Below are 27,365 nucleotides of genomic sequence, written 5' to 3'. Positions count from 1 at the left end.
TCGGGAGGGTGGGGTGTCCTGGGCCCCCCCTTCCCTGGTGGGGTCTGGGGTCTCCCCACGGGCCAGGCAGAAAGGTAGGGTGTGCTGTTTGCTGGGAGGTGGGCTGCATCTCTAGGTGTCTCCCAGCTGGTCTCCCTGCCAACTGCCCTCACTAGCATGTCTTTGTGCTTTCTGGCTCTCCCCTGCCACCCAGCCTCATTTTTCTCTTCCTTTCTCCCTTTCTTCTTTGCTGCCACTTCCCTTTCCTTGCCGTGCTAGCCGCTGCCATCCATGGCCCTGGAAAACCAATGAAAAATCTACAAAAAGGTGGAGGACAAGTTTTCAGGGAGGGCTTTTTTATTCTTCGGGGACAAATTTGGGTTCCCTAAGGTGTCCAGGCTGTGTGGAGCCTAGACGCTTGATCAGAATTCTCAGGCAGAAGAGTCAGAGCCCTTTTTTCTTCTGGTTTATCTGTAGCTCTTGGGGAAACCAACATCTCGGCTCAAAAAGAGGAAAACAGAATCCAAACCTTTTCTTCTACAAGAAAGAAACCCAGTGAATAAAGCCCATCTCTTTTCACAAGTAAAGACTAGCACAGAAAGCAAGCAGAAAAACCACTGTAAAAACAAAATCTTCTAAATCTGTTGTACCTTTTCTTTTCCAAAGCTAGCTGGAACTTCTCACTTGTTTTCCTTTTGATGAAGCTAACCACCAGCATCTCTCCTAAAGAAATGGATGTTAAAAAAGTTCAGTGTGTTTCAAGTGGGGAGTGTTAGTTCCTAGGATATCTCTGGGCAATCCTATCCCCAGTTCCCGGAGCAGGAACCCTGAGCTACAGATGGCATAGAAAATGTATGGAGCCCGGTGAGCCATGAGGGGTCTATGGGAGGCTTGGGACAATGTTTAATAGAGACCTATCACCATGAGGGGGGTGGATGAACAGTTTAGAGGATACCCACACCATGGACTCTTATGCCATTAAAAAGGGGGGGGCAACATCCTTTGACTTGCAGGGATGTCCTTGGGTATTGATGAATGCAAAGAAATGTGTATGCAAAGAAATGTGTATAATTGGACTCCAAATGTGTATGTGTGTGAGCGGTTATACAACAGAGTTGCCAGATAAAATACAAGATGTCCAGTTAAATTTTCATTTCAGAGAAACAAAGAATTTTTTTTTGTATGTCTCATGCAATTATTTTGTAGTTATTTTTTCCCAAGTAATGAATTTTTATTTGCTAAATTCGGCGACCCTATTATGTAAGGATGGAGGGAAGTATGGAAGGAAATTTCAAATTGTGGGAGGCAAGGAAATATGGCACTAATAACACCCCCAGCAAGTATGAAATTCACTCAGTTTTATAGAATCATGTGCTGTGTGCACATAGAGAAGAAGTTAGAAAAAACAAGATCTAGGTCTACTTCTTTGTAAGGAGTGTGCATCGTATATTCAGTGAAAAAGGCAAATGGCAGAGTTATGAATATAGGAAGATGATATATAGGGGAAAAGAAAAAACAGTTCAAACCCCATAGAGGCTTGTTCATGTTTGTGTGAACAGAGTTAAAGCTTTGGAAGGACACCCACCAGGACACTGAAACTAGTATCTCGGGGTGTGGGACTGGGGAAGTAGGGTGGGTGTGGGGGAGGATGAGCTTTATCTTTATATTTGTTTGTGTGGTATCATGTCAACTGGTTACAACAAAATACAGTATTTAGTAGTATCTAGTACTTTTGTATTTTGAAAAACATCAAATAATGAAAGCTTTTTTTTTTTTTTTTGAGTGAGGCATCCTGTTTGGGGCTTAAAAGCATAAGCTTTGGAACTATACACACGTGTATTTTAGGCTGGATTCTGCCACTCTCTAGTTGTATAATCCTGGGGAAGCTACTCGACCTTTCTGTCTGGTTTCCTTATCTGTAAGATAGGGATAGAACACCTGCATGTTTTTTATAATGATTAACCATTTGTAAAGAGCTTTGTATTGTAACTGGTGCATAATGGTTAACTACCTCATACTAATTCTTATTACTCTTGGAAAATAATCTAGGATGTAAAAAATCAGGCTTTTGAGGCTGCAAATCCTGATCTGCTGGAGGTAAGATACCAACTGACTTAGTATCTTGACCAAGGCTCTCATCTCTGGGCCTGGATTGCCTTATCTACGCTATGAGCTAGACAGCTAGATTGGGTATGCTCTGTTCGTTTGTTTGCTCCACAGTTTTGGGGCATTTGCTGTGGTTATTCCCTGGGCTGGGAACTGGAGATACAGAGATGAAAGATCTAGCTCTGCCTTCAGAGGTGGGAGATGATGCACATATATAACCAGGTGATAGGTGCTATGAGAATGGATTTGGACACACAGAGAAAGGGGAGATAAAGATGTCTGAGAATATCCTGCAGGTCTTGGATTTCTTTAAACACTGTCCAGATGGCTCCCAGCCGGATGAGGAGAGAATGGAGGCTGGGTACCTGATGTTGGGTTAGGGTTGGCAGGGGAAGTAGGATGCCACACTGAGAACACCTCCTCAGAATGTCATAGGCTGTCTCGTCTTCTACAGGAGAGGAGGCCCTGAGCTTGCCATCAGACTTCAAAGGCAGATCCGTGGTTTTGTTTGTGCCTCTTGGTGCTTGCCGCGTTGACTTTTCAGAAAGAAGGGGAAATCTGCTTGTATTTTTCGTCTTTGGACGGACGTCTTTCTCTGCTGTGGAAGTTTGATCTTCTGCAGGCTGACTTGAAAGGGATGAAGGAGGAATATCTGGTTTCCCAACTGGAGAATATGTCACAGAGTCTGAGATTGGACGGCATCTGTCCTGCAATTATGAGTCATACTTCAAATTTTAAAATGACCTCAGCTTTAATGGTGGACAAGATAACCTGAAATATTCCCACTCTGAAATGCTGGATAAAATATGACATTCACTGAGCTGACTTTGCAAGAAAGCAAGCAAGCTCCATGTTCCAGGAATGAAGACCTGACCTGTTAAGCACATGAGCTGACACTTTAGGAGGAGATGTGGGGTCAATCTCGTATCTAAGAGCTTGGATAAGAGAAGAGTCCCATCCACACAAGATGTGGAATTGGAAGTAAGATTCCCCTTTCCCTGCGTAAAGCTGGGAACCTTGAAGGCTAACCTGTGGTGGCTAAGAGAAAAGAATCGGCTAATTGGAAAAGGAAAGTGGCAAGAGAGCTTGTCTACCTTGGACTAGAAATTGAGGGTGCGGAAGCAAAACTGACACTCCTGAAAACTCAAAATCCAAAGCTCATGCCATTCTTGTATTTGGGGTTCAGATTTACAAAATCCTCATGCTCCGGGAATACCCAAGCAGAAGAATTGATGTAAAATTTGGGATGTATGGCAGAAGCAATCACAAAATCCCTCTGGAGGTTACATAATCCCAAACTAGGTCATACAGGATTCTCACAGATAGAGTCTCATGATTCAAATTCACACACAAGGAAACACTCTACCTTGGGTAAGCGTCACAGACACAACCATTAGCGGGATTAGTCTCCAACGAGTTCAGATAACAGAACTATAGGAGAGAGACTGTAAAATAAATTAATTAAAAATGGTTCAAACAAGAGAAAAGAATACGACCCTATGAAAAAAAGAGTAGGTGAATTTGAAAGAGAGATAAACAGAACTTCTCGAAATGAAAAATACAGACACTGAACCTCAATGGATAGGCTTAAAAATAGCAAGCTAGATTTGGCCAAGAAAGAATGAACTTGAAAATAGGATTTGAGGAAATTATTCAGAATATAGGAGAGAGGAATAGAAAATGTGAAAGGTTAAGGGACACGAGGATAGAACGAGAAGGCCTGATGTACATCTAATATGTTCCACAGAAAGAGTTGGGAGAACATGGAGGGGTTAGGGAATATTGGGGATTCCAAGAGATTATAGCTGAGGCTTTTCAGAACTGATTAAGGCAGAACTAAATCTTTAGATTTGGGCGGGAGCAATTCTGAAGAAGAAAGAAAAAAATAAACACACTTGAGCATATTGTTTTAAGCAGGATGAATAAAAATAAGTCTTCACTTGGACGCATTGCAGTGAAACCAGGAAGATCAAAGGCAAAGAGGATCTTGAAATCAACCAAAGAAAAAGGGTTACCCAAAAAGGAATGGCAGTTACACTGAGAGCAGACTTATCAACAGCAATCATGGAGGTGGGAAGACGGTGGAATAAACTTCAAAACGCTAAGAGAAAATTATGGTTAACGTAGAATCGGATACCCAGTTAAACTACCATTCAATAATGCAGGAAAAAAGTACCTGTGCAGGCAACTAAAAATTTACTCCTCACAGCTTCTTGCTGAGGGAACTACCTAGACGTGTATTTCAGGAAGAGAGAAATCCTACCCAGACGGAAAGCTTGGGATTTAAGAAAGAACGTGAGCAAAGGGAAAGGTGAATGTGTGAGTATATCCAAGCAGGCATGAACTGCATAAAATGACAGCGATAATAATGACTAAAGAGGGATAGTATGAAAACAAGGTGAGGGGCTTCCCTGGTGGCGCAGTGGTTGAGAGTCCACCTGCCGATGCAGGGGACACAGGTTTGTGCCCCGGTCCGGGAGGGTCCCACATGCTGCGGAGCGGCTGGGCCTGTGGGCCATGGCTGCTGGGCCTGCATGTCCGGAGCCTGTGCTCCGCAGCAGGAGAGGCCACAGCAGTGAGAGGCCCGCGTACCGCAAAAAAAAAAAAAAAAAAAAAAAAAAAGGTGAAACTAAATTCCATAGCATATACATATAAGGTGAGAATAGAGAATCGGAGTCAACATGTTCTCAAATCCATATATTGTTTGTAAGGAGGGTAGGGAATATGATTAATTTAGACTTTATTAAGTCAAGTATTCCTATTAAAATGCACTAAATGTCACTAATGGTAAATTTTATATGTATTGTCCCACAATAAACAAAAAGGCCTAGATCATCCCTAGGGTCTCTTAAGTTCTGATATTCATATTTCTCTGAATTGAAGGGTAAAGAAAGGACAAACAGCGCTCCATCGAAGCAGAAGGAAATGAGTTCTTTGGAGAGAAGCCTTAGGAAGTTTCCCCAGAAAGAAAATGCTCCATCCTGCAAAAGAAGGGAGCAGCTTGGCACGGGCTAATGCACTAAAACGTGCTCAGAGTGATGGAGGGAGGAGTCTGTGAATGTTCCCAGGCAAAAGCAATCAATCAGTCAATCACATCATGACATCTTTACAGAGTCCCCCTTTTGGTACCTAGCCCTGATACCAGTTTCACTGTGGGAAGATGGAGAAAGTTGTTAACTTTTTCGAGGGAGCTCACAGTCTAATTGAGAAGACTCCCGCATGGGACAGAAAATAATAAGGCAGGTCCTATTAAGGACCAAATTGCCATGGCTAGGCCCTGAGGGCTGAAGATGTTTGGAGGTGATCAACGATAGCTGGACTGGTCACGGAGGCTCCTTGAAGGGCTGGCACGATGGGAGACCAATTATGTGTGCTAAATTAGCCTACACCAATTCACAACATCCCTTTTTGAACAGAGCAAAACTAAATATGGGAACCTCTGTTATCCATGCTGTGTAAAATTGGACCCAGAATCTACCTTTCATATCACTCTTTTTGGAATATGGACTAGCTATTGGCACCATTAGAAAATAACTAATTTCTACTCACCACATGGTGGAAATACTTATTTCCTGGGATCATTTGGTTGCAATAACGACAGCAGATGTTGCTTTCAGGAGCTGGAATTCTCTTCCCTGAAAAAGCATGGAAACAACAGCACAAATGATTGCCCTTGACAATGGCTAGCCCGACTGTCCCACAACCGCGTACATGGCCTGCAGTCCTGATGATGAACTGTCCCCGGTCTGCCGTGAGTGTCCTGCACTGCCAGGGTCCTTGGCCACACAGGCCACCCACAGCAGGAATCACCCACATCATTTCCTTTAAGCTGCAAAAGTGCACTCGGGGCAGCACACAGCCCTGATGAAGAGACATTTTCCTGGCGCAGGACTGGTTTCTAAGGAGACAGAAGGAGCCGTTACCACAGATGCCAGCCCCGTCCAGTCTGACTGCTCTTTCATTTCACCGGTCTCTGAGCTCTGTGATCAAACGAGGAGTTACTGCACACATCTTTGTTGACTGTGTTGAAGCTGTGCTGTGTTGTCTTGTTGAAGTTGTGTTGTGTTGGTGAAGTTGTGCTGAAGAGTTGTTTGTGGGCTGTGTTGAAGCCCAGCCATGCTGGAAATGTGCACGCATCTCAAACACTCCAGTTTTTCATGTGCCGATTTTAATAAAATCGTCTACCAGGAGAGACTTACCATCCAAAGGATTTTAGGCTCTCTCCACGTGTTACTGTGTTACTAAAACAACCAGTGAACACAAGATCTGTCACATTGCTGTCCTCCTTAAACGCATCTCATGAAGAGGTAACCAGGTCAAGACAACACACAGTGCTACCAGGCGGCCAACACATAGGCTCAAAGGTCAGGAGTTACAACTAGATCCCTTCTGTCCGCTGCTGATGGTGGTGAAATCTCCTGATTTGGTGTCAGGGAACTTGGATGTCCTGTCTGGTTTCTGCCTCTAGCAAGCCCGTTTCATTCTATGCATAGGTTTCTCATCTGTAAAAGGATGCAGGTGGGTCTCTGCCAGGCTGGAATTGTGCTTGAGGGGTTCCAAGGAAGCCTCCCATTTTGTCGGGCCCCCATTGCCTCTGCACTCATCTGTGTAGCTCCCAGGCCCGCAGCTCCTGGCGTCTTGGTGTCCCTGGACCAGTCATTTAGAGACCACAGCAGACACACAAGAAGGCCACTCTAAGTACGTGGTCCAGAGTAGCCATATGAATTTGAGATACGTGTATCTGTCATCACACATGTCACCTGTCCTGCTGAGAGCTTACATTCCTTGCCACCCCTGCTCACCTTTCTGGAGCCGGGTCTGCTCACTGCAGCACTCGTCTCTGTGCCGGGCCAGCATGTGGAGCACAATGCGCTGGCCGCAGTCTGGGCAGACCTCCGTCCGCCTGCCGCAGGGGTGCTCGTGGATGTCCACCTTGTTGAGGCGCATGGCCAGCTCACAGAACTGGCACTCAACGGGGCGCTCCTGGCATTCCTTGGCCTGCGGGGAAGCAGGGGGGACGGGCATGGTCACTGGCCTGCAGTGACTGCAGTTGCGTTGGGGATATGAGCTTATTTCCCTGGGGGACTGAAGCCAGTAAGAGAAAGCAGGTGGGAAAGGCCAGGGGGTGGGGGGACTCTCCTTGGCAAACACGAGCTCTCTTGGGCTTGCGGACCATGGCAGGCCCTTCTGACGGGCATCTGGGGGCAGGAGGCCCTGTGATGAGCTAGTTCCCCATTGTGCCCCAGGCCTCCTTGGGCGAGAAGAGAGAGCTGGGGGAGGGGGAGGGGGGGGGGAAATCTTTATTACTGGCCCCTTCCCCTCCTCCCGGGCTTGGGAGAAGAAATCACAGCTGACTCTCACCTCGTGAATCTCCAGCAAGTGCTTCGGCAGGCTCTGCTGACACACTGCGCACCCCACCTAAACACGAAGGGAGACGCTGGAGTCCCACCCAGCTCAGCGGCCCTGGCTGTGTGTGTCAGGTGTGGGTCTGTGAGCGCCTGGGGGCAGGAGTCAGGTTCCCTCGTCTCCCTGCAGCACCAGCCCTGTGCTCAAGGAGCATCTGTGGGACCCGCTGAGTTGAAATGGATGCCTGAGCTTGAGGATCTCCAGAAACAGCAGGAGAGAAAGGTTAACCTTTGACCAGCCTTGGCCATGAGTGCCTTCTAGAGCTCTCCTTTCCTGTCTCTCCTCTTGACACATCTCGAAAGAACATTTTACCTTTCCTGAAACAGGGACTCCCTTGCCTTGGCTGAACCCATTCGCCTGTAGGGAAAGGATAGGGGATGGGAAAACCAGGGTTGACTCAGTGCAGTATAAGAAAGGCAGATTTAACTACCCTTTCCACTTCACAGGGGGTGCTGGGCGCGGGGTGCCCACCTGAGACGGGCTGCAGTGCGGGCCGGGCTCCGGCTGGCCACCTGGTGCCCCCACCCCCATCCCTGCTTCCGCCTCCCCACCTGCTGGTGCCCGCCCCCGCCGTGCTCTTCCATCGTATCCTGTAGGACGGGTTCCTTGCACTCCGGACGGAGGACCTTGAAGAGCAGACAGTGGGCCCCATGGAGGGCCAAGTGGCCAGGGGCCCCGCTTCTTTTGCTGCAGGATCAAGAGGGAGGAAAAACAGGCTTATTTCATGGTATAAAGCATGGAGCCGTATTTCGTCTCCACGGCTGCTGGATTAAGACCTTTCAAGGCCTCAAGCACTGAAAATATGATGACGATAGCACCTGCCCCTCTTCCCCATGTTGGTCCTAGATCAGAACAATGCAAAATCATAAAATAAGTGTAAGGATGCTCTGTAAACTCTTCTACTGCCTGGGGTGAGAGGGGGCGGGCAAGGAGGGGCGGGAGGCAGACATTACAAAGCGGCCGGAGGAAACTTTTGGGGGGAATGGATACGTTCATCATCTTGATTGTGATTTGATGAAATATAATTTATATATTAAGGCAGGACAAGAAAAAATTAAACATAAAATTCTCTCTGTGTTTGTTTGGGCCTCCTCCCTCCCTAATGTACGGTGTGCATCTGTATTACACATTAACCAGAGCTCCTCAAAGATGGGAGTGCCTGCTCGATGGTAAAGATCAATTTTTTCTTTCTTTCTCCTGAAGCTAGCAATGTAACTTCATAAAAGAATAGGGCTCTTTCCCAGCTCTGTAGGGGGTCCTAGTGACAGTGACTCGCTGTTTGCTTGGTACACTTTGTACGTGCTTACTTGGACTATGTATCCTTGGTGAATTTTTTTGTGAAATATCAGTATGTCTTTTTCTTTTTTTTTTTTTTTTTTTTGCAGTACGCGGGCCTCTCACTGCTGTGGCCTCTCCCGTTGCGGAGCGCAGGCTCAGCGGCCATGGCTCATGGGTCCAGCCGCTCCACGGCATGTGGGACCTTCCCGGACCGGGGCACGAACCCGTGTCCCCTGTGTCGGCAGGCGGACTCTCAACCACTGCGCCACCAGGGAAGCCCCAGTATGTCATTTTGATGTATGATCCTTTGTCTCAAAAATGTATATGACTGTGCCTTCGACTTTTAACTGGTGGGACAGTTCTCAGAGCTTTCTGAGAATCTGCTTCCTGGGTCATCATTCTCAGTGTGGCTTGAATAAAATTCCCTTTTGTTCTTCCTAACTTGATAGTTTATTGAATTTTAGTAGCCATGGTGATGGTTTCATGGGTGTATATCTATGTCAAACATGTCAAATGGCACACTTTAAAAGTGTACCACAGGGAGTTCCTTGGTGGCGCAGTGGTTATGACTCTGTACTCTCAATGCAGAAGGCCCTGGTTCAACCCCCGGTCAGGGAACTAGATCTCACATGCATGCCACAACTAAGAGTTCACATGCCACAACTAAGGAGCCGGTGAGCGGCAACTAAGGAGGCCACCTGCCTCGACTAAGACCTGGTGCAACCAAATAAATAAATTAAATAAATATTTTTAAAAATGTACCATAAATGCAGTTTATGTCAATTATACCTTGGTAAAGCTGTTTTTAAAATGAAATAACAAACATCAAATTCTTTCAAATATTTTGTCTATTTTCAAGCACTCCCCTGCTTGGCCCACAGCCAGTTGGAAATCCAGGCCTGCATGCCCACTCAGAGCCTTGCAAGGGCAATGCCAACTTTCAGAATCCCCACAGGGAGAGCTTCCCAGGTCTCCCAGAACGAGAAGCCATCTACCTTTCCCTGCCTTAAGGCTCACCTGTGCAACCCACAGAGAGGTTGATACCCTTCTTGGAGACCCCAAGAAACACAAGCTTCTGACCCTCCCAGTTCCCAGGCAGGGTGTTTCTTAATACTCCTCCTTTCATTTCAACCAGCTCTTGCTTGTGGCAGCTTGGGAGAGAGGACACGTAGTGGCCATAGCTCTAAAGGCCTAAAGGATGATGAGAGTTGCCCGCCCATGTCCTGGGCACATGGGATGTGGCCAGAGGGGAGTAGCCAGAGCCTCACTCTGCTTGGTCTGAACAAGGTCTTGGCTTCTGCACAGCCCAAGCAGGTGGCACAAAAGCTGCTTCCCACTCCCTTCCTCTATTCTTGCCCCTCTGCCCGGCCTGGCCCCTTTCTCCTTCTGTCCAGCCTGGCCGTTCAGCTCTTCTTCCTGAGCTGGTTCAGCCAGGAGGGTCTGCCTGGAGAAAGCTCTCTGGGAGGGATCCCCCTGGTTCCCACCACAGGTAGGGAGCTTCGAGAGTGAGGTACTTCAAGGGGCCAGGTCTCCCTGAGTTAGAGGTGTGGTCTGGGACCCCTGCTCTATCCCCTCACCCTGCTCCACAGCGCCCTCTCAAGGTGAGGGCGGGTGTGGTCCCGGACAACCTCTGTGGGCCCCTTTCTGTCTAAGACTGGTGTGAAGAGCATATGATCAGAACTCCAAGTTAGGACCCAAGCTCTGGAAAATATGAATAGCCCAGCAGGGACAGTTAGCCTGGCTGTTTGGCTTTAGAACTGTCCCAGAAAGACTGAAATATCTGGGGTGGGATGTTAGCCAACCCTGACCAGCTCTCATCATCTTCCTACATCTCCTGAGTTTAAATCTTCCACCCTAGCCCTCCTGGGTACAAGGGCCCTTTTCTCTTAACTTCAGAAACAGCCTTATCCTGTCTGCCCCTCTCACTAGCCAGCCTCAGGTCGGCCGCCGGGAAAGCAACTTCTTACCAGTTCTTGCACGCCTGGAAGTTTCCCTCCATGTTCTGGTCTGCGGAGTCTTCCTGTTTCGAGGAGTTTCAGTTCTTGCGGGCAGAGAAACAAAACTGAAAGTGTTCCAACAACCCAGTCCACAGCCCAGGAAGGGAGGGGTTTTCAGATTTCTCAGCCCAGGGCTGCTCCAAGGTACCTGTGGCTGGACACTCCAGGAAGCCCCTCTGTAGCTCGGCCAGCCCAGCCAGCCCCTGCCGCCTCCCTCGGCCTGTGCTGCTGCCACCAGCTGTTTCTACGACCCCTGGGGTGGGAGCCAGAGGCCAGGCCTCCCCCTGGGCAGCAGCCCCTCCCCTCACCCAGGCTGGCCTCACTCATGCATGTCTCTCCATCCCCTTGCGTAAAACACTGACCTCCCTCTCCTTCCTGGTCCTCTTGCTGGTCCTTTCTCTGCCGGGGAGAGAGCTGGCGTGCCCTGTTGAACTTGAAGGTTGTTCCCTGAGAGTGGCTCCTGGACTTCTGCATCCTACTCCGGTCCCGGTCAGGGCCGGGAGAAATTGGGGATGCAGCGTGGTATGTGCCAAGACTGCAGGCTTTGGAGCCACATCGCTTAGCAGCTTGGTGACCTAGGGCAACTGCCTATCCCCCGAGCGCCTCTTTTCTCGCTTGTAAATAATTACAGCGAACACAACAAGCGGGCAGGCAAATGAGGAAGTCTTCAGACACAGAAACCACCGCACTGAGGGGTGATATAACTTGCACACATCGCCAGCCAACAGGCAGAAGAATCAGGCTTTGAACCCAGGCAAGGAGGCCCTAGGCTTGTCTCTCCCAGAATGGCCAGAGGGTCGGGAGACGGGAGTTCCAATCCTGAGAGTGGAACTGACTGGCGGCTTGAGTCACTTTAGCCTCTGGGCTTGTTTCCTCATTTTTCTGGACTCAGCTGGGGACCTGGGGGACTTTGGGAGTCCAGGTGCTCCCAGAAACTGTGTGAAAAATTGCTTTCATCAGAGTACGTGGACTCAAAAGGAGTCCAGGACCCAGACAGTTATAAATGACTGGACTAATTGACCCCAAAGTTTGAGATTCAAAGAAATCAAACTCTGCTAAAGGCAACACATGTCCAAAATTATATACACATAATTGGATCAAGTGAATATAGAACAGTTGTCTACTTGTGTTCTTTTCACAGGGAGAAGCAGGATGTAATTAGTTAGATAAATAAAAATGATAAAACAGTGTATCTAATCGCTCAGTGGGAATTGAAAAATTTGCAAATAATTGCAACCCCGTCAGAGACATTTACATTTTATATACTTCACCTTGGCATTTTTAAGGAGAGTTAATTAGCTTCAATATTCACCTTTATTTTTTATAAACACGATTAAGATATTAGTGAATAATTGGAGAATTTTGATTGTGGCTTTGCACATTTGTCTAAGCATATTAATTTATTTAAACTTTAGTGAGCATGCCGACCACATAACTCTACAGTACTGGCTCAGTGTGTAGCAGCTTCTCACTAATACATGAGTACGTCCCTCCTTCTGACCTATCTCAGAAGGTCAGCAATCGAAAAGGGACCGCTGAGGTAATGGGTAATCCTAAATCAGGGCACTTAGCCTGACGTGTGGCCATTTATCGGGATTCTTGGGGCTGCAAGGACGGTAGCTCCAAAACTTGTCCACATATTGGAATCACTTGGGAAACTTACCTGCCCAACTCCAGAGAGCGTGATTTCCCTGGTCTGGCATGTGGCTGTGACTCTGGAGTTTTTGAAAGGTCCCAGGTGATTCTAACGTGGAAAGAAGTTGGGAGCCACTGATGCAGGGGGAAAGGGCTGGTTCTGAGCTCTAGCCTTGGCCCTTTGCCTTCTCATCTGAACAATAAGAGGATGGGGCACATGAGCTTCACTCAAGATTCCAGAAGTGTGGGACCCACCATGGAAGAAAGACGGGGCTGGGTTTCTGCAGGAGGAGAGCTGGGATCTGTGGGTGGAAGTCCCAGGAGGCCCCGAACTTCCTCCTGGTTACGACCCAGTCCCTGGATGAACCTGTCAGGGATGGAGGGGACCTGGCCCCAGCAGTGAGGCCGGGAGGGTCTAGGATTCAGTGAGCATGCAGCTCTCATGTTCCCCTGCGGGTGAGCTTGCAAGAAAGCCCATCTAAGCCAAGGTGCAGACAAGCTCTTCGTCTGGGCCAGCCCTGGGTAGCACACAGGAAGAGAAGGGGTGCCGGCCTGCCAGACAGAGTGCTCTTCTGGGATGTGGGAACAGGATGGGAGGCTGCTTACATACCCCCCACCTCCACTTGCTCGAGAGACCCTCTCTCATGTGCATCTCCCACCCCCGGGGTCCTCAGAGCTTTCCCAGACCCCAGACACAGCTGTGCTAACAGAAGGATTTCAAAGCACCATGCTGGGTGATGGCACAAGCAGGCTGAGAGAATTCTTGTGAAGTCTGCAAATGGAGTGAGAGCAGCTTTTCTGAGGAGGACAGTGGGATGAAGGAAAAGGTTCAGACGTGGTCTCCAGCCAACTACCAGCCTCCAAAATTCAGGTACCGAATGAGAGACAGTGGGTGGGGACAATAACTATCAGTGATAGGCGATAACAGCGGCGAATGAATGCTTAAACATTTCCTGTGTTCCAGACATTATACTAAACATTTTACAGGCAGGATCCTTTTTAATCTGCCCGATGGCTCTGGTGTAAGCATTATTACCCCATTTTGTACCTATGGAAATGGAGGCACAGAGAGGTTAAGTACTTTGCTCAAGGTCACACAGTGATGTCAGAACTGGGATTGAAACCAGGGTGATCTCACTTAGGGGTCTATAAACCCAAGCCAGACACCATCTACCTTATTTGACAGCTGGTGGGGCTGGGGGTGACCCGGGTTAGCTTCCTGATTCCCTTCCTCACCAGCTGGGCAAATTCTTTTTTTTTTTTTTTTTTTTTTGCGTTACATGGGCCTCTCACTGTTGTGGCCTCTCCCGTTGCGGAGCACAGGCTCTGGACGTGCAGGCTCAGCGGCCATGGCTCACGGGCCCAGCCGCTCCACGGCACGTGGGATCTTCCCGGACCGGGGCACGAACCCGCGTCCCCTGCATCGGCAGGCGGACTCTCAACCACTGCGCCACCAGGGAAGCCCTGGGCAAATTCTTTAATCCCTCTGACCTTTGCTTCCCACTTCTGTCTATCTCCAGGCAGTTTTATGAATAGCAACAACAGTGGAAAAAACTGTGCTTTCACCTACATTGTCTCCTGCTGAGATCCCCCAGAATGGAGGTGGTGGTAGAGATGTCAAAGAGGGCTGCACAGGTGAGATGTTCCACGGGCACAAGGATCAGTGATGGGGGCTATGGCGGTGGAATTGGAAATGACCATGAGTTTTTTCATCTACATCCTAATTGTCTTCCAAGATGTTTCCTCTTCCCGGGCTGGCCCACCCCTGCACCATCCCTTCCTTACATCTCAAAATTCCACAAGTTCTTCAAGGCCAACTCTGACATTATGACTGATACAGGACCTCCCTCCTCTGTCTCTGGTTATGGTTGGCTGCTTGTCTGTCTGTTGCCCCAACTTGCCCTCAGCCAACCATGGGTGTAGGTGATTTGAGATTCATCACCTCTTTCATCAGACTCTTTCTGATTCATCACCTTCTTCCAGAGGGTCCCATGCGCTTGTGCCTGGTAGGCCGTGAAGCCCTGGGCTGTGCAGTAGTGGGCAGGTAAACGCTGGCTGAGCTGAACGGGTGTGCACAGTGCGGGTCTGAGATAATCAGAGCAGAAGTTAGAAATCTCCCTGCACCCTCACCTCCACCCCACCCCACCCCAGAACCCGAGGGCCCTCCAAACAGCAGCGGAGGTCATTTCCTTCTGAATTTTAAAGATAACTTATATTCTGTAACTAATGCAGAAATATGTTTGCTTTGAAAGCAGTTAGAATATTACAGACGAAGGAAAATTTCTTTTGGACCACCATGGCCGATCCTGAGCCATCACTATTTTTAACTGGAGTGTGTAACCAAGGCACATTCTGGTTGGCACAAAAGCCTGTCCCCGTTCCCACCGTGACATGAATCAGTGCTGCGGGCTTGCCTGATTTCATCATTCTGCCACCCATCTTTGGCTGGTCACCAACCCCTCCCCAATCCCAAACCCATAAAAAAACTAGATGAGAAATGCTCTGTTGTGAGCTGAGAATTCCTCTCCAGGGCACTGCGGCTACCGGCTTGGCAGCGGTCAGGAGTTTCCGGCAGCCTCTTTTGTGTCCGGCCTGTGGGTCAGGGGAGTGGGGGAAGGGGTGTCACAGGGAACTAATCCCTCGGACGTGACTTGGCTGGGTTGCCCAGCGTGACCTTCCAACAGGAGGACGGAAAGGGGGAATCAGAAATTCTAGGCTGGCCCAGGAAGCAGGAATCATAGTACATACCTCGATGCGTTGTTTTGAGGATAAAATGAGAATTGTGTGTGAAAGCTGTACGAGGCCACGGAAGACAGGAGAGAATATTAAAAGGTTATTTCCATGCTTGACTTTGAGACGGGATCTTGGTCAGGCTTTCTTCTCTCAAGGGATCGCTACGCTAAGGAAAATGATGTAACGACACACGTATTTTACCTCCCAGACAAAAATTACATGGTGGAATTGTGCACACTGCTGTCGGTCATGCCTTTAGAAAGATCCTGTGGTCAGAGTGGGCCTGAGTCCTGGGAGACATGATCATTGAGACTGCAGTCTCCCCAGGTACAATATGTTTGGGTGGGAGTGTGTTTTTCAGACCACAGACAATTGCATCAAATGACTAGTCTCTGGATGGACTTCAAGCCTTGGGAATATCTGTGATTGTGTTTGGGGCAGATTCCAGGCCTGGCTGGGCTGCAAAGTCAGGGGATGCCCTGCCGGCTCCTGCTTAGTTGGCATCCAAAGGGGGAGAACCTTGTCATTAAACTCATGGGCAAGAAACAGCAGCTTCATCGCATTCTGTCTGCAATTGTGGTCCCAAGTATTTTTCCCTTCCATTCCTTCAGAGGTCTGTTTCCACACATTCTCAGCTCTTTTCCTGGTCAAAGCACCTCCTCACCTTCTCCCCCTACCCATCCCCGTGCAATCGGCAATCCCAGCTCTCCTCTTTGTCTCCAGATGGTCACTGCCTCAGTGCCCCAAAGGCACATCTCAGGGTCAGTGTTCTGGGGCTTTCTGCCTCTTGCTGGTGATTTTCTAAATCTCAATCATGGAATGGCCACCTTAGTTGCTGCCAAATCTCATGTGACCCAGGACAAATGACCATGTACATTAAATCTTTTATTGTCACTTTTCTGGGGGGGCCGGCGGGGAAATGAAAGAGAAAAAATTTAGACCCTGAGCATCTTTCTGCTATCAGAAAAGCTTACTTCGTATAAGTCATGCTGACGAACAGCCACTCGTTTTAGAGAATAATTAGTGTCTTTTAGTTTTTAAAAATGGACCACCACCACCCCCTTACGACCTCATTTAACATTAATTATCTCCTAAGAATCTTATCTCCAAATGCAGACACTTTGGGGGTTAGAGCTTCAAAATATGAATTTGAGAGGATACAATTCAGTCCTGACACCATCTGACAATGTTGTAAATTGTGCATTAAAAAGCCATAGGAATTCTAAAGAAATCAAGAGGGAGAAGAATGGTCTTTTGTATTTATCCACGCACAATACAATTCTAAGCCTAACTACCAGAGTTAGATCAAATTTCACCGGATAAAGGCACATTCCCCTTGAGGCCGACCTCACTTCAGTCACTAGTTGCAAGTTCAGGGACTCCAAACCCTCCCACACTCCTGACTGGCTACAAATCCTGGGGTTCCCACTAGCTACTAAGGATACCAGCCACAAGCTTGGGGGTCCCCAGGTTACCCTCACTTCTGATCAGCTGGCTACAAGTCTGGGAGTTCCCACGACTCCCTCAGGTACGAGAATCCACTAGAATGAATCACAGAACTCAGGAAAGTGCTATACTTATGATTAATTACAGTGGATCATAAAGGATACAAACCAGGCCCAGCCAAATGAAGAGACGCACAGGAGGAGGTCTGGAGGCTCCCAGACGAAGAGCTTTCATGTCCTTAGGGATGAGCCACCCTCCCAGCGGGTCGATCACCAGTTAGAACGTTGATATATAAAATGTTGAGAAGACCTGGGGACGGAAAGGAGAAATGGCTGGCAGTGACGTGGTAGGATTTGTGTAAATCATCTTTTATGATAGGAAGTCAAGAAATATTTTATAAACTTGGGAAGTCGCAAAATCGCAGTTTATTTTACTTAGAAATATGGGGAATTCCCTGGTGGTCCAGTGGTTAGGACTCCACCCTTCCACTGCAGGGGGCACGCGTTCCACCCCTGGTCGGGGAACTAAGATCCCACGTGCTGCATGGCGCAGGCCAAAGAAAAGAAAAGAAAAGAAATATAGAGGTAAATACTGGAATAAAGTGCTAGAAGTAGTGTTGCAAGTGTGTACCTCTGGGGGATGGGAAGAGGTGGGGTAGGTAGGGTGATTAATTGGTTGTTGAAATATCTGTTTAGTGCTGTTGAACATCTTGCTTTAGTTCCTTCTTTTTATTTATTTTTGGCTGTGTTGGGTCTTGGTTGCTGCGCGCGGGCTTTCTCTAGTTGCAGCGAGAGGGCACTACTCTTCGTTGTGGTGCGCGGGCTTCTCATTGCAGTGGCTTCCCTTGTTGTGCAGCATGGGCTCTAGGCACACAGGCTTCAGTAGTTGTGGCATGCGGGCTCAGTAGTTGTGGCTCATGGGCTCCAGAGCACAGGCTCAGTAGTTGTGGCGCACGGGCCTAGCTGCTCTGCATCATGTGGGATCTTCTCGGACCAGGGAACCAACCCACGTCCGCTGCATTGGCAGGCGGATTCCCAACCACTGCGCCACCAAGGGAAGCCCCTTTAGTTCCTTCTTGTCGCCATCTCGGCCCTTTCTAGTGGTACGAGGGCGCTGGGAGGGCCAAAGAGATAACAGGTTGCCGCAATGATGACCGTCAACAGCCAGATGGAAATGTCATTAGGAAAATGAACTCTGTTATCCTTCATTCCAGGGCCACTTCCATGTATGGCCGCTGATGGGGAGAGCAAGTGAGGCAATGCAGATCAGACCACACTGGCTGATTTGACCTCAACAGTAGCCTGCCTGGCAGGAAGAAACACCAGATATTCAGGGTAATCAAGAAATTCTAGGACATACAGCTGGGAGAACACTCACATTTATATACAATCCAAAGCTCCACCTCTGTCTCCTTCCTCCTCCGCCCATACTTGGAGGGACGTCTGTACCATCCTCAGGGCAGATGAAAAGAACCACACATACAGACTTCCAGATTAGGTCCATATAACCACCTTTTGCAATTATAGTAAGGGAAGTCGTTTAGGCATACTGGGAAACCTTCCCTTCTGCTTGCACAATTTCCCTTCTGTTGCATTCCTCTTGATTTTTTTTTTTAAACAGTTATATTCCAGTCTCTGTCCCTTTTTGGTTGGAGTTAAGCAACACTAGGTTATTTACTTACATATTGTAAATGACAGCTGGGGTTCTGTTGATATCTTCTCTGCTATCCCTCTATTTTTTTCTTTTTTTCTGAAATTTCTAAGCAAAGACCTGACTTTCCAGTTTCCTATTTCTACTTTAAATAAAATTTGATCTTTCTATAAATTTTGTTTTTTGAAATAATCCCCTCACTTATTTTATAAAAGTAAAAGCATTATTATTAATATTTTAAAATGTCAAAATAAAAAAAAATCTGTTCAGCCACTACTCAGCTTAAGAAAATATTAGAAATAATAGTTGAAGTCCCCTGTGTCCTCCAGGTCTGTTGCCCTGCATTCCCATATCTAACTACTCTCCTAAATTTGGAGCTTATTATTCCTTGGCACGGCCTTTAGACATTTACTACGTATGTTTGGACCCATAAACAACATATAATATTGTTTTTGCATACTTGTGAAACCTTGTATAAATGGAGTTAAAATGTATATAATACTACAAATAAACAAATTAAAAACTCCTTTGACCCTCTAGCCCTTTCAAGTAAATCTCTCTCTCTTTTTTTTTTAACAGTTGAACTTCTGTAAAGAGAAGTCTCATCTTGCTTGTTTCCATGCGTCATCTCCCGTCCTCTCCTTACCCTACTGCAGTCCGGCTTCTGCCTCTGCTGAACCCCATTCCATCTACAGTTACCTTATTGTCCACTTGACAATCTGCACTGTGGGGATTCTGAACAACTTTATATAAAAAGAATTATACAACTTAATTCAGAGGGATAGAACTCTATACGGCATCTTTTTTTTTTTTTTTTTCGGTACGCAGGCCTCCCACTGCTGTGGCCTCTCCCGTTGCGGAGCACAGGCTCCGGACGCGCAGGCTCAGCGGCCACGGCTCACAGGCCTAGCCGCTCTGCGGCATGTGGGATCTTCCCGGACCAGGGCACGAACCCGTGTCCCCTGCATCGGCAGGCGGACTCTCAACCACTGCGCCACCAGGGAAGCCCTCTATACGGCATCTTTAACAACGAAATGCAATGTGCTACAAAAGGGGCACATTTTACTAAAGGGAAGACCTCCCAACAAATATTTTAATCTTTTCTATTGATGGATGTATCTGAAAGAGAGAGAGAGGGGGCAAAAAAGGACTTGCCATTCAGCAAGAAGGGAACTGAATAATTAGAGCAAAGGGGAAATTTTGAATACTCACTCAGCAAATCTGTGTTTTCAGATTTGCCAATCAAGGCCACATTACTATTTCACGGCACAAAACTTTGGACCCAGCATCAATTTGGAAAAGGGATGAAAGTTCACATTTTCATTCAGACCTCACTTGTATACACAGTGATAAAAAGATCCCTAACTTAAAAACATCCAGTTCTTTTTCATCCCTATGCTGCTCTAACTATCCCTCTATACCCCTACTCCCAAAGATGACCTTTGGAGACTAAATATTCAGTAAGTGGGACATTAGCTATTCTTCTTTGTCTGAAATATTTTTTTTCCTTTATCTTATACCTGGAGCCTCACGAATGTTTTTCTAGTGTTAAATATATGCAGGCCCCTTTAAAAATATTATGAACGTTTATTTTGCAATATTTAAAATATGTTAAAAACTATAAAGGAAAATATGTAAACATCTCTGTATTCACACCCAGTTAAAATGATAAAACATTTCAGATATAGTTGGAGCTCTCCTCTCTAATCACAGGCCTCCTCCCTACCAGGTTAAAACCAGACTGAATATGGTGTTTATTTATCCCTCTAGTCTTTATACTTTTACTATTTCTGTTTGCATCCTTAAGTAAAATATAGTATTATATTGCATATTTAAAATGTTACAAGCATTATCACTCTGTAAGTCTCCTTCTGTAACTTACTTCTTTCACCAAATATTATAAAGCTTTCACCAAATGCTTATAAGCTTCATTTATATTTATGTGTATACCTCTAATTCCTTCATTTTTCCTGCTATATAAAAATCTGGCATGAAAATATCCCAATTTATTTATTTATTCTCTTGTTATTGGATTTTTCAAATTTTTTGTTCTTGCAAACACTATTACCATAACTTTCTTTTATATGTCTCCTGTACATATGTGCAGATTTTTTTTCCTAGGACAATGATCTTTGAACTTCTTGTGCACTCATGTGTTCCCTAAGGTAATTTTGAAAAACTTATGTATCTCTTTCCACATTTTAAGTTGTCATCTAAATTTTTTATCATAAGTTTATTTTAAAAAATTATGTATATATTTTATTTATTTAAAAATTTTTTATTTTATATTGGAGTATAGTTGATTAACAATGTTTTGTTAGTTTCAGGTGTACAGCAAAGTGATTCAGTTATACGTATACATGTATCTATTCTTTTTCAAGTTCTTTTCTCATTTAGGTTATTATAGCATAAATTTAAATACTAATTTGAGCCAGATGAATCTGTCATATTTGTAGGTTGAAAACGGTTGAATATTTAACAATTTCATATAGTTCAAACTGATACTTGCAAAGAATTTCATGTCTGGTTATTATAAATATCATTTAAAAATAAAATTGTTACTTCACTTTTCAACATGTATCCAATGGAATCTAAATATCATAGTAATTTGATACATGCTATTATCCACTTTATTTATTTATTTTTTAAAAATTATTTTTGGCTGCGTTGGGTCTTCGTTGCTGTGTTCGGGCTTTCTCTAGTTGCGGCGAGCGGGGGCTGCTCTTTGTTGCGGTGCACGTGGGGTTCTCACTGCGGTGGCTTCTCTTGTTGCAGAGCACAGGCTCCAGGCGCGCGGGCTTCAGTAGTTGTGGTGCACGGGCGTAGTTGCTCCACGGCACATGGGATCTTCCCGGACCAGGGCAAGAACCCGTGTCCCCTGCATTGGCAGGCGGATTCTTAACCACTGAGCCACTAGGGAAGCCCTCCAGTTTAAAATTACTCAAATAAACTCTTCCTTGACAGACCAAAATTTTATCTAGTTATGTTTCTCATTTATCTTATATTTCCATTCCATTTAGTTAATAAAATCTCTGTTAACATATTTTTTATTTGAAGTCTTCTACTGCTCTCCCAACCATATTTTTCCACAATAAAAATATGTGTACAAATTGAAATACTCATGTTTCAAAATTTTTTATGAAAGTAAGGCTCTAAGAGTTAAAATTTTCTTCTGCTTTAAGTTATGACAGCAATTATTAGTATATGCTTAACCAAAGAAACATAAATATAAGAGATTTTTATAAATAATTATTATATATAAAAAGTGAAATTTTGATTGCAAAGGCAGTTCAATAAGGTCGATGGGGCTTAATTTGTTATCAGTTAGCCATGGATGAATGTTACTTATTACCTGGTGGAGGCAAGATTCAGCATCAATTCTATCCTTATTTTCTGTTATAGATGTAGGCTCTGAGCAACTTTGCTGAGGTAAATAGATAGGAATAGAAGATTTTTAAGAGCAGAGTTTCTTACTTCTATGAACTTTCCCAAGTTGCACCAAATTCACCAAAAATCGCATAATGATCTATCATAGAAAATTGTTTTGGATGTTGTATCATTTGGCAGCCTGATTTGGTTCTCACTCAATTTCACTGACAGCAAAGAACTGGAAAGCACCTGGCTCAGAAAAGCATTTGCTGCTCAGACTTTTAGGGTCATTTTCCTGTTCAACTTTCAAGAATTCCACCAAAAAGTCTTTATTAGGATTTTCAAATGATAATTAAATACCTCTTTCACCACAGAAGCATCTCTTAAGACTCAATATACTCAGAAAGACTTGGGAAAATGAAAATATTGTTAATTGTAATACATCTTACAATTTCAATACATCTGTTACAATGGACAGTTATTTTCTGTTATCATGAGATTCAACTATACATGTGTCAAAATACCGAAGCTACAAATTTAGCACAGTTGCCTTATGGGAAGCATCCTCTATATAACCTAATTGGCAAAGTCAGTATTTATTGTCAAAGTAATCATCCAAATAAGACTTATTTTGTATGAAAAAAAGTCTGATTTCACTTTCCAGTTTGAAGAGCTACGTTAATTTATATCCCTGTAACAACCGTCTCACTTCTGAATTCTTGTAACTCAAGTAACCAAGCTCATATAACTCAAATAAGTTGATCCCATTTCCACACACACCACTTCTAAAAGATGTTAAGTGTAATGCCCTGCACTTAATACTTATCACGTGTGGTAGGTCAGATTATTTGTGCACAATTATTAATTCCCTTCCCATCTTTGCAATCCTTCCCTGCAGACAGAGTACAATTCCCACCCTGTTGACTTTGGACTTGGCCACGGGACTTGCTTTGGCTAGTGGAAGCGGGGAGATGAGGTACGCTGTACCTGAGCAGAAGCTCTAGAGGTGCTGTGAGGTCCCACCAGCACTCTTGCTCCTGCTGTCCGCCTTGGGAACAGCGTGTCCTGAGAGCGTCCTCTTCCTCAGTCTGGGTCTCGGAATGAGAAAGCAAGTGAAGCAGACCCACAGTTCAGAAATGAGAAGAGTGTGGAGCTGCCCGCAATCTACCCACAGCCGGGAGCAGAGGTGGAAAACCGCAGACTCCCAGCCGACTTGCAGCTCTGGAGTAAATATTTGCTGTTGCAAGCTGAACCTAGCGAAAGCTGACCAATGCTCTCTTCTAATGGCAACATCCTATACTCTGAGCGAATCAAGCTGAATTTTGGTTGCTGAATTTTTAGCAACCAAAACTTGTTTACAAGTAAAACAGTGTTCCCAAGTTAAAGCCTGGAGACAAGCGATGCCTGCTTTTAGTAGCAGTGACCAGTCCTTGTAGCTGCTCTATCCATAGAAATACTTACACACCCTGCCCAAATAGACACAAATAGACTCGAATAAAAGTATCTAAAGTTTAAGAAAAACTATTCACCAGTTGCATTCCTAGGCATGTTTTATGCATGTCAGCCTCTCAACAGTAATACCATTCTCTTTGCTACAATATCAGCCATAAAAATATGAATTGGGAGGGATGGGATGCATTAGTCTAAAGTTTATTTTTTACCTACTGCAATTTAAAAAGGGGTTTTAAATTTTAACATAGTTTAATTTATAAGGAGTTGCAAAAAGAGTACAGAGAGTTCCCATTCTGCAGACTGCCCCACCACAGCATTCCATACAGACATAGCATGCTAGTAAAAGCAGGAAACTGACATTGGTACAATCCTGACAACTCAACTACAGACTTTATTTGGTTTTAATGATTTTTACGTGCAGTGTGTGTGTGTGTGTATGTGGGTGTGGGTGTAGTTCCATGAAACGTTATCACGTGGATAGATTAGTATGTTCATCACTACAGTTAGGATATAAAACTGCTCAGTCACCTTTTTATAGTCACATTCTCCCCCAACCCTGACCCCTGGCATCTACTGGTCTGTTCCACCTCCCTCTAGTTTTTTTTCACTTGCAGAATGTTATATAAATGGAATGCCGTACGTAACACTTTGTGATTGGCTTTTTACTCTCCGCATAATGCCCTTAAGATCCATCCAAGTAGGTTCTTTTTCTTTCTTTCTTCTTTCTTGTTTTATACTGCTGAGTAGCATTCCAACTGCGTGGATAAAGTGCAGCTTCTTTACCACTCACCCGCTGAAGGGCACGTGGATTGTTTCTAGCTTGGGGCTACTGTAAATAAAATTCCTCTGAACATTCACATATAGGTTTTTGTGTGAACATGAGTTTTCATTTCTCTAGCATAAATTCCCAGGTGTGTGATGCTGGGTTTTATGGTAAATGTACGTTTGACTCTATAAGAAACCGCCAAACTATTCTTCAGAGTGTTGGCACTATTTTATATTCCCACCAGCAATGAATGAGAGACGCGGTTGCTACACGTCCTCGTCAGTACTTTGTCAGTATTTTCTGGTAAATAAATTCGCACGTATCAATTGAATTCCCATTTCAATTGATGAGAATCGGGAAAAACTGAATGACTCGTGGATTAAAAAATCAGAAATAACTTTATTAATTTGTTACATATTATGATCAAACTTTTGTTATGTGTTTAACATATTTAGTGAAAGAAAAATGCCTCTACTGCTTAAAACGAATTAGTTTAGTAGCTGCCAGTAGGCACTGGCTAGTCCATGTAATCTTTCTTGCATAGCAAGTTTCCATCTAAGCCTGCGTCTACTTCTAGGCTCTTCATTTTATGCTACTCATCTATTTTTCTATCTTCATGCCAATAGCTAACAGTTACATCAGTTACTATCACTTAGTGAGTCTTATTCTGATAAGACTAATTTCCCCCCTCTCCTCAGAAGTGTCTTATCTATTCTTGGCTCCTTGCAAAAGTTTGAACTTTAGATTTAGCTTGTCAAATAAAAATTCTGTTGGGATTTTCACTGGAATTGAAATGAATTTATAGATTAATTTGAGAGGAATGCATACCTTTACAGTGTTTAGTCCTCCTACCCATGAACTTGGGATAATCTTTCCATTTATTAGCTTATTTTTGTTGTCGCTGCACTTTAGTCTCCAGTATTCCTGAATTATCTCAGCATTTTTCTCAACGATTTGAACACTTTATCATTCATTGGTGATTTTGACTACCTTCCACTGCTGCCTGGCAAATTTTTACTCAGCCTTGAAGTCTCAGCTCAAATGCCACCTCCTGGGTGAAGCCTTCCCCATTGTTCCTGACACTGAGAGTATTTTGCACATAATTGCAAGAGCAAATATTTACTGATTGTTGACGATATGCCAGGGCACTGGTAAGCATTTTCTGAGCATTAACTCATATAATCTTCAAAGCAACCTTCTCAAATCAAAGTTGGTGTTATTTGTGAAAAAATAAGCTCAGAGAGGGCAACTTGATAAGGCACACAGCCAGGATGAGATTAGGGGTAGGACATGCATCCAGGCGGTCCAGCTCTAGAGTCCACGCTCTAACCACGTATACCCCCTTTAAAGTGAAATCGAGTCCCCTTAAAACCGAGTTCCCCTGCGGAGTTTATGATTAACCTCTCTATCCAAAACTTTGTTCTCTTTCTTGTCCTGCCCCTGTTCCCCTTAGGATTGAGGAGGATCAAAGAAAAGGGGGATTGAAACCGAGCAGGACCCCGTGGGGTCCTCCCGGGTAAAAAAGTCCCTCCGTATCCATTTCTTTTTTTTGTAGAAAAAGGCCTTGGTCTCCTAGGTCTTCCCTGAATTCCAAAGAGCAGACTCAAGCAGTTATTAATTAGGGAAGTGAGGGAACGCAGGAACAGAGGAAAAGCAGTCAAGAAACAATAGGTCAGCAATAAAACAGGGTACTAGTTCCTCCTCGAGGGATATATATACAATCTGACACACATCTGTGAATTGTTCTGCAAGAACTAAGACCCGCCCCCGCCCCCACCCAGGTGGAGGATGGGGTACATGTTGACCACAAGCACATAGACCCCAGACTAGTTGGAACCAGAAGGTTGACGATCAAGAGTCGCAAGACACCACCTTGTTACCCCACCACCAACAACCAATCAGAAGAAAGTCAGGTCCCCTGCAACCCTCATCCCAAATGTTGCCTTTAAAAACTCTTCCCCAGGCTTCCCTGGTGGTGCAGTGGTTGAGAGTCCGCCTGCCGATGCGGGGGACGCGGGTTCGTGCCCCGGTCCGGGAAGATCCCACATGCCGCGGAGCGGCTGGGCCCGTGAGCCGTGGCGGCTGAGCCTGCGCGTCCGGAGCCTGTGCTCCGCACCGGGAGAGGCCACAACAGTGAGAGGCCCGCATACCGCAAAGAAAAAAAAAAAAAAAAACTCTTCCCTGAAAGCCATTGGGGAGTCTGGGTCTTTTTGAGCATGAGCTGCCCCTTCTCCTTGCTTGGCACCTGCAATAAACACCACACTTCACCACAACCTAGTGTCAGTAGACTGGCTTTGCTGAGTGTTTGGCTAACGGACCCAAGTGCGGTTGGGTAATAAAAGCAGTTGTATTACTGTAAGGAACTGGTTTACTTAGAGGAAATACAATTATTTTTAAGGCAGGGCAAGAAAAATTTTAAACATAAAATTCTCTCTCTGCCTGTTTGAGCCACTACTTTTGTCCCTTTAATGTGCATTGTGTATCTGCATTATACATTAACTAGACCCCCTTAGAAGACACAGGAATGCCCACTCGCCAAAAAAAAAGGGGGGGTATTTTCTCCTGGCGCCAGCAAGGTAACTCCTCAGGAGATAACATTCCTCTTTCAATCCTGTAAGGGGTCACAGTAACCCACTACTTGCCTTGTTGGACTACATAAACCGTCAACGTGTTACTTTGATGTATAACCCTTTGTCTCAAAAACTTAAGTGCCTGGACCTCTAATAGGAAAAGCAGTCCTCAGAGCTTTCTGAAAGACTATTTCCTGGGTTTTAATCCTCAGGTTGGCTGTAATAAAAATTTCCATTTCTTTCTTAGATTGACTATTGATTGATTTTTTTCATTGACGACTTGCATTCACTCACACATCCCAGAGAAAAAGTTTTGAGTGCACATATCAGATCAGGCACTGTAAAAGGTGCTGGTTGGACATATGGTGATGAATAAAACAAACGTTAAAGAAAAATCACACCGATGGGGCTTCCCTGGTGGCGCACTGGTTGAGAATCTGCCTGCCAATGCAGGGGACATGGGTTCAAGCCCTGGTCTGGGAAGATCCCACATGCCGTGGAGCAACTAGCTCCGTGAGCCACAATTACTGAGCCTGCGTGTCTGGAGCCTGTGCTCTGCAGCAAGAGAGGCCGCAATAGTGAGAGGCCTGCACACCGCGATGAAGAGTGGCCCCCGCTCGCCGCAACTAGAGAAAGCCCTCGCACAGAAACGAAGACCCAACACAGCCATGAATAAATAAATAAAAATGTAAAAATCACACCAGTAATTAAATAGGTACAAACAGTGCTAAGTGCCCTGGGATGGGGGGAGGCAGGGAAACCCAGATTTATATGAATGAGAATTACAAAGGGGGAGGACAGAAGAAAGATACAGGAAGGGTTTGGGGGAATACCTGTCCTGAGGTGGAGGTCACAGGAGGAGACTCGTGAATTTGATTTAGGATGTGTTGAGTTTCAGGGCCTGAGGCACATCCAGGCTGGAAAAAGTTGGAAATGTGGAGAATCTGGGACTCTGGCACAAGGGCTGGGTTGAAGACA

The 27,365-nt window shown here is 45.5% G+C and overlaps 2 protein-coding genes across 15 annotated transcripts in view; both read right to left on the bottom strand.

Annotated features, from left to right (window-relative positions):
- Positions 1-629: 629 nt before the first annotated feature.
- On the bottom strand, positions 630-12,400 carry XAF1 (XIAP associated factor 1). 6 transcript variants are annotated; one of them, XM_032617374.1, is made up of 9 exons: positions 11,129-12,368; positions 10,737-10,810; positions 8,043-8,178; positions 7,804-7,848; positions 7,447-7,503; positions 6,888-7,083; positions 5,635-5,720; positions 2,451-2,792; positions 630-702 (listed from the first exon to the last, which is right to left on the bottom strand). In XM_032617374.1, exons 2-9 carry the CDS (start codon positions 10,766-10,768, stop codon positions 646-648), a joined length of 951 nt encoding a protein of 316 aa, XP_032473265.1. In that variant the 5' UTR covers positions 10,769-10,810; positions 11,129-12,368; the 3' UTR covers positions 630-645. The 6 variants fall into 6 exon arrangements, with proteins under 6 accessions (XP_032473265.1, XP_032473266.1, XP_032473262.1 ...); XM_032617375.1 differs by lacking the exon at positions 7,804-7,848 and having other exon boundaries at positions 11,129-12,360; XM_032617371.1 differs by lacking the exon at positions 630-702 and having other exon boundaries at positions 710-2,792; positions 10,737-10,831; positions 11,129-12,400.
- A 29-nt stretch (positions 12,401-12,429) lies between these two features.
- The window catches only part of C20H17orf100 (chromosome 20 C17orf100 homolog), a 69,160-nt gene continuing 54,224 nt past the window's right edge, over positions 12,430-27,365 (bottom strand). The window contains exons 3-8 of one of the 9 annotated variants that reach the window (XM_032617382.1): positions 16,745-16,889; positions 15,150-15,283; positions 14,946-14,993; positions 14,344-14,486; positions 13,972-14,074; positions 12,433-12,510 (exon numbers count right to left, since the gene is read on the bottom strand). The gene's annotated coding sequence lies outside the window, so the exon portion shown is untranslated. Of the gene's footprint in view, positions 12,511-13,971; positions 14,075-14,343; positions 14,487-14,945; positions 14,994-15,149; positions 15,284-16,744; positions 16,890-27,365 lie in introns of those variants that run through there. The other 8 variants (XM_032617377.1, XM_032617378.1, XM_032617379.1 and 5 more) reach the window with 8 other exon arrangements.

This window comes from Phocoena sinus, chromosome 20 (assembly GCF_008692025.1).
Source record: "Phocoena sinus isolate mPhoSin1 chromosome 20, mPhoSin1.pri, whole genome shotgun sequence".
In the NCBI taxonomy this organism is placed as follows: Eukaryota; Metazoa; Chordata; class Mammalia; order Artiodactyla; family Phocoenidae; genus Phocoena; species Phocoena sinus.
The sequence above is the reverse complement of the archived record's forward strand: the minus strand, read 5'-3'. Positions and strand labels throughout refer to the sequence as shown.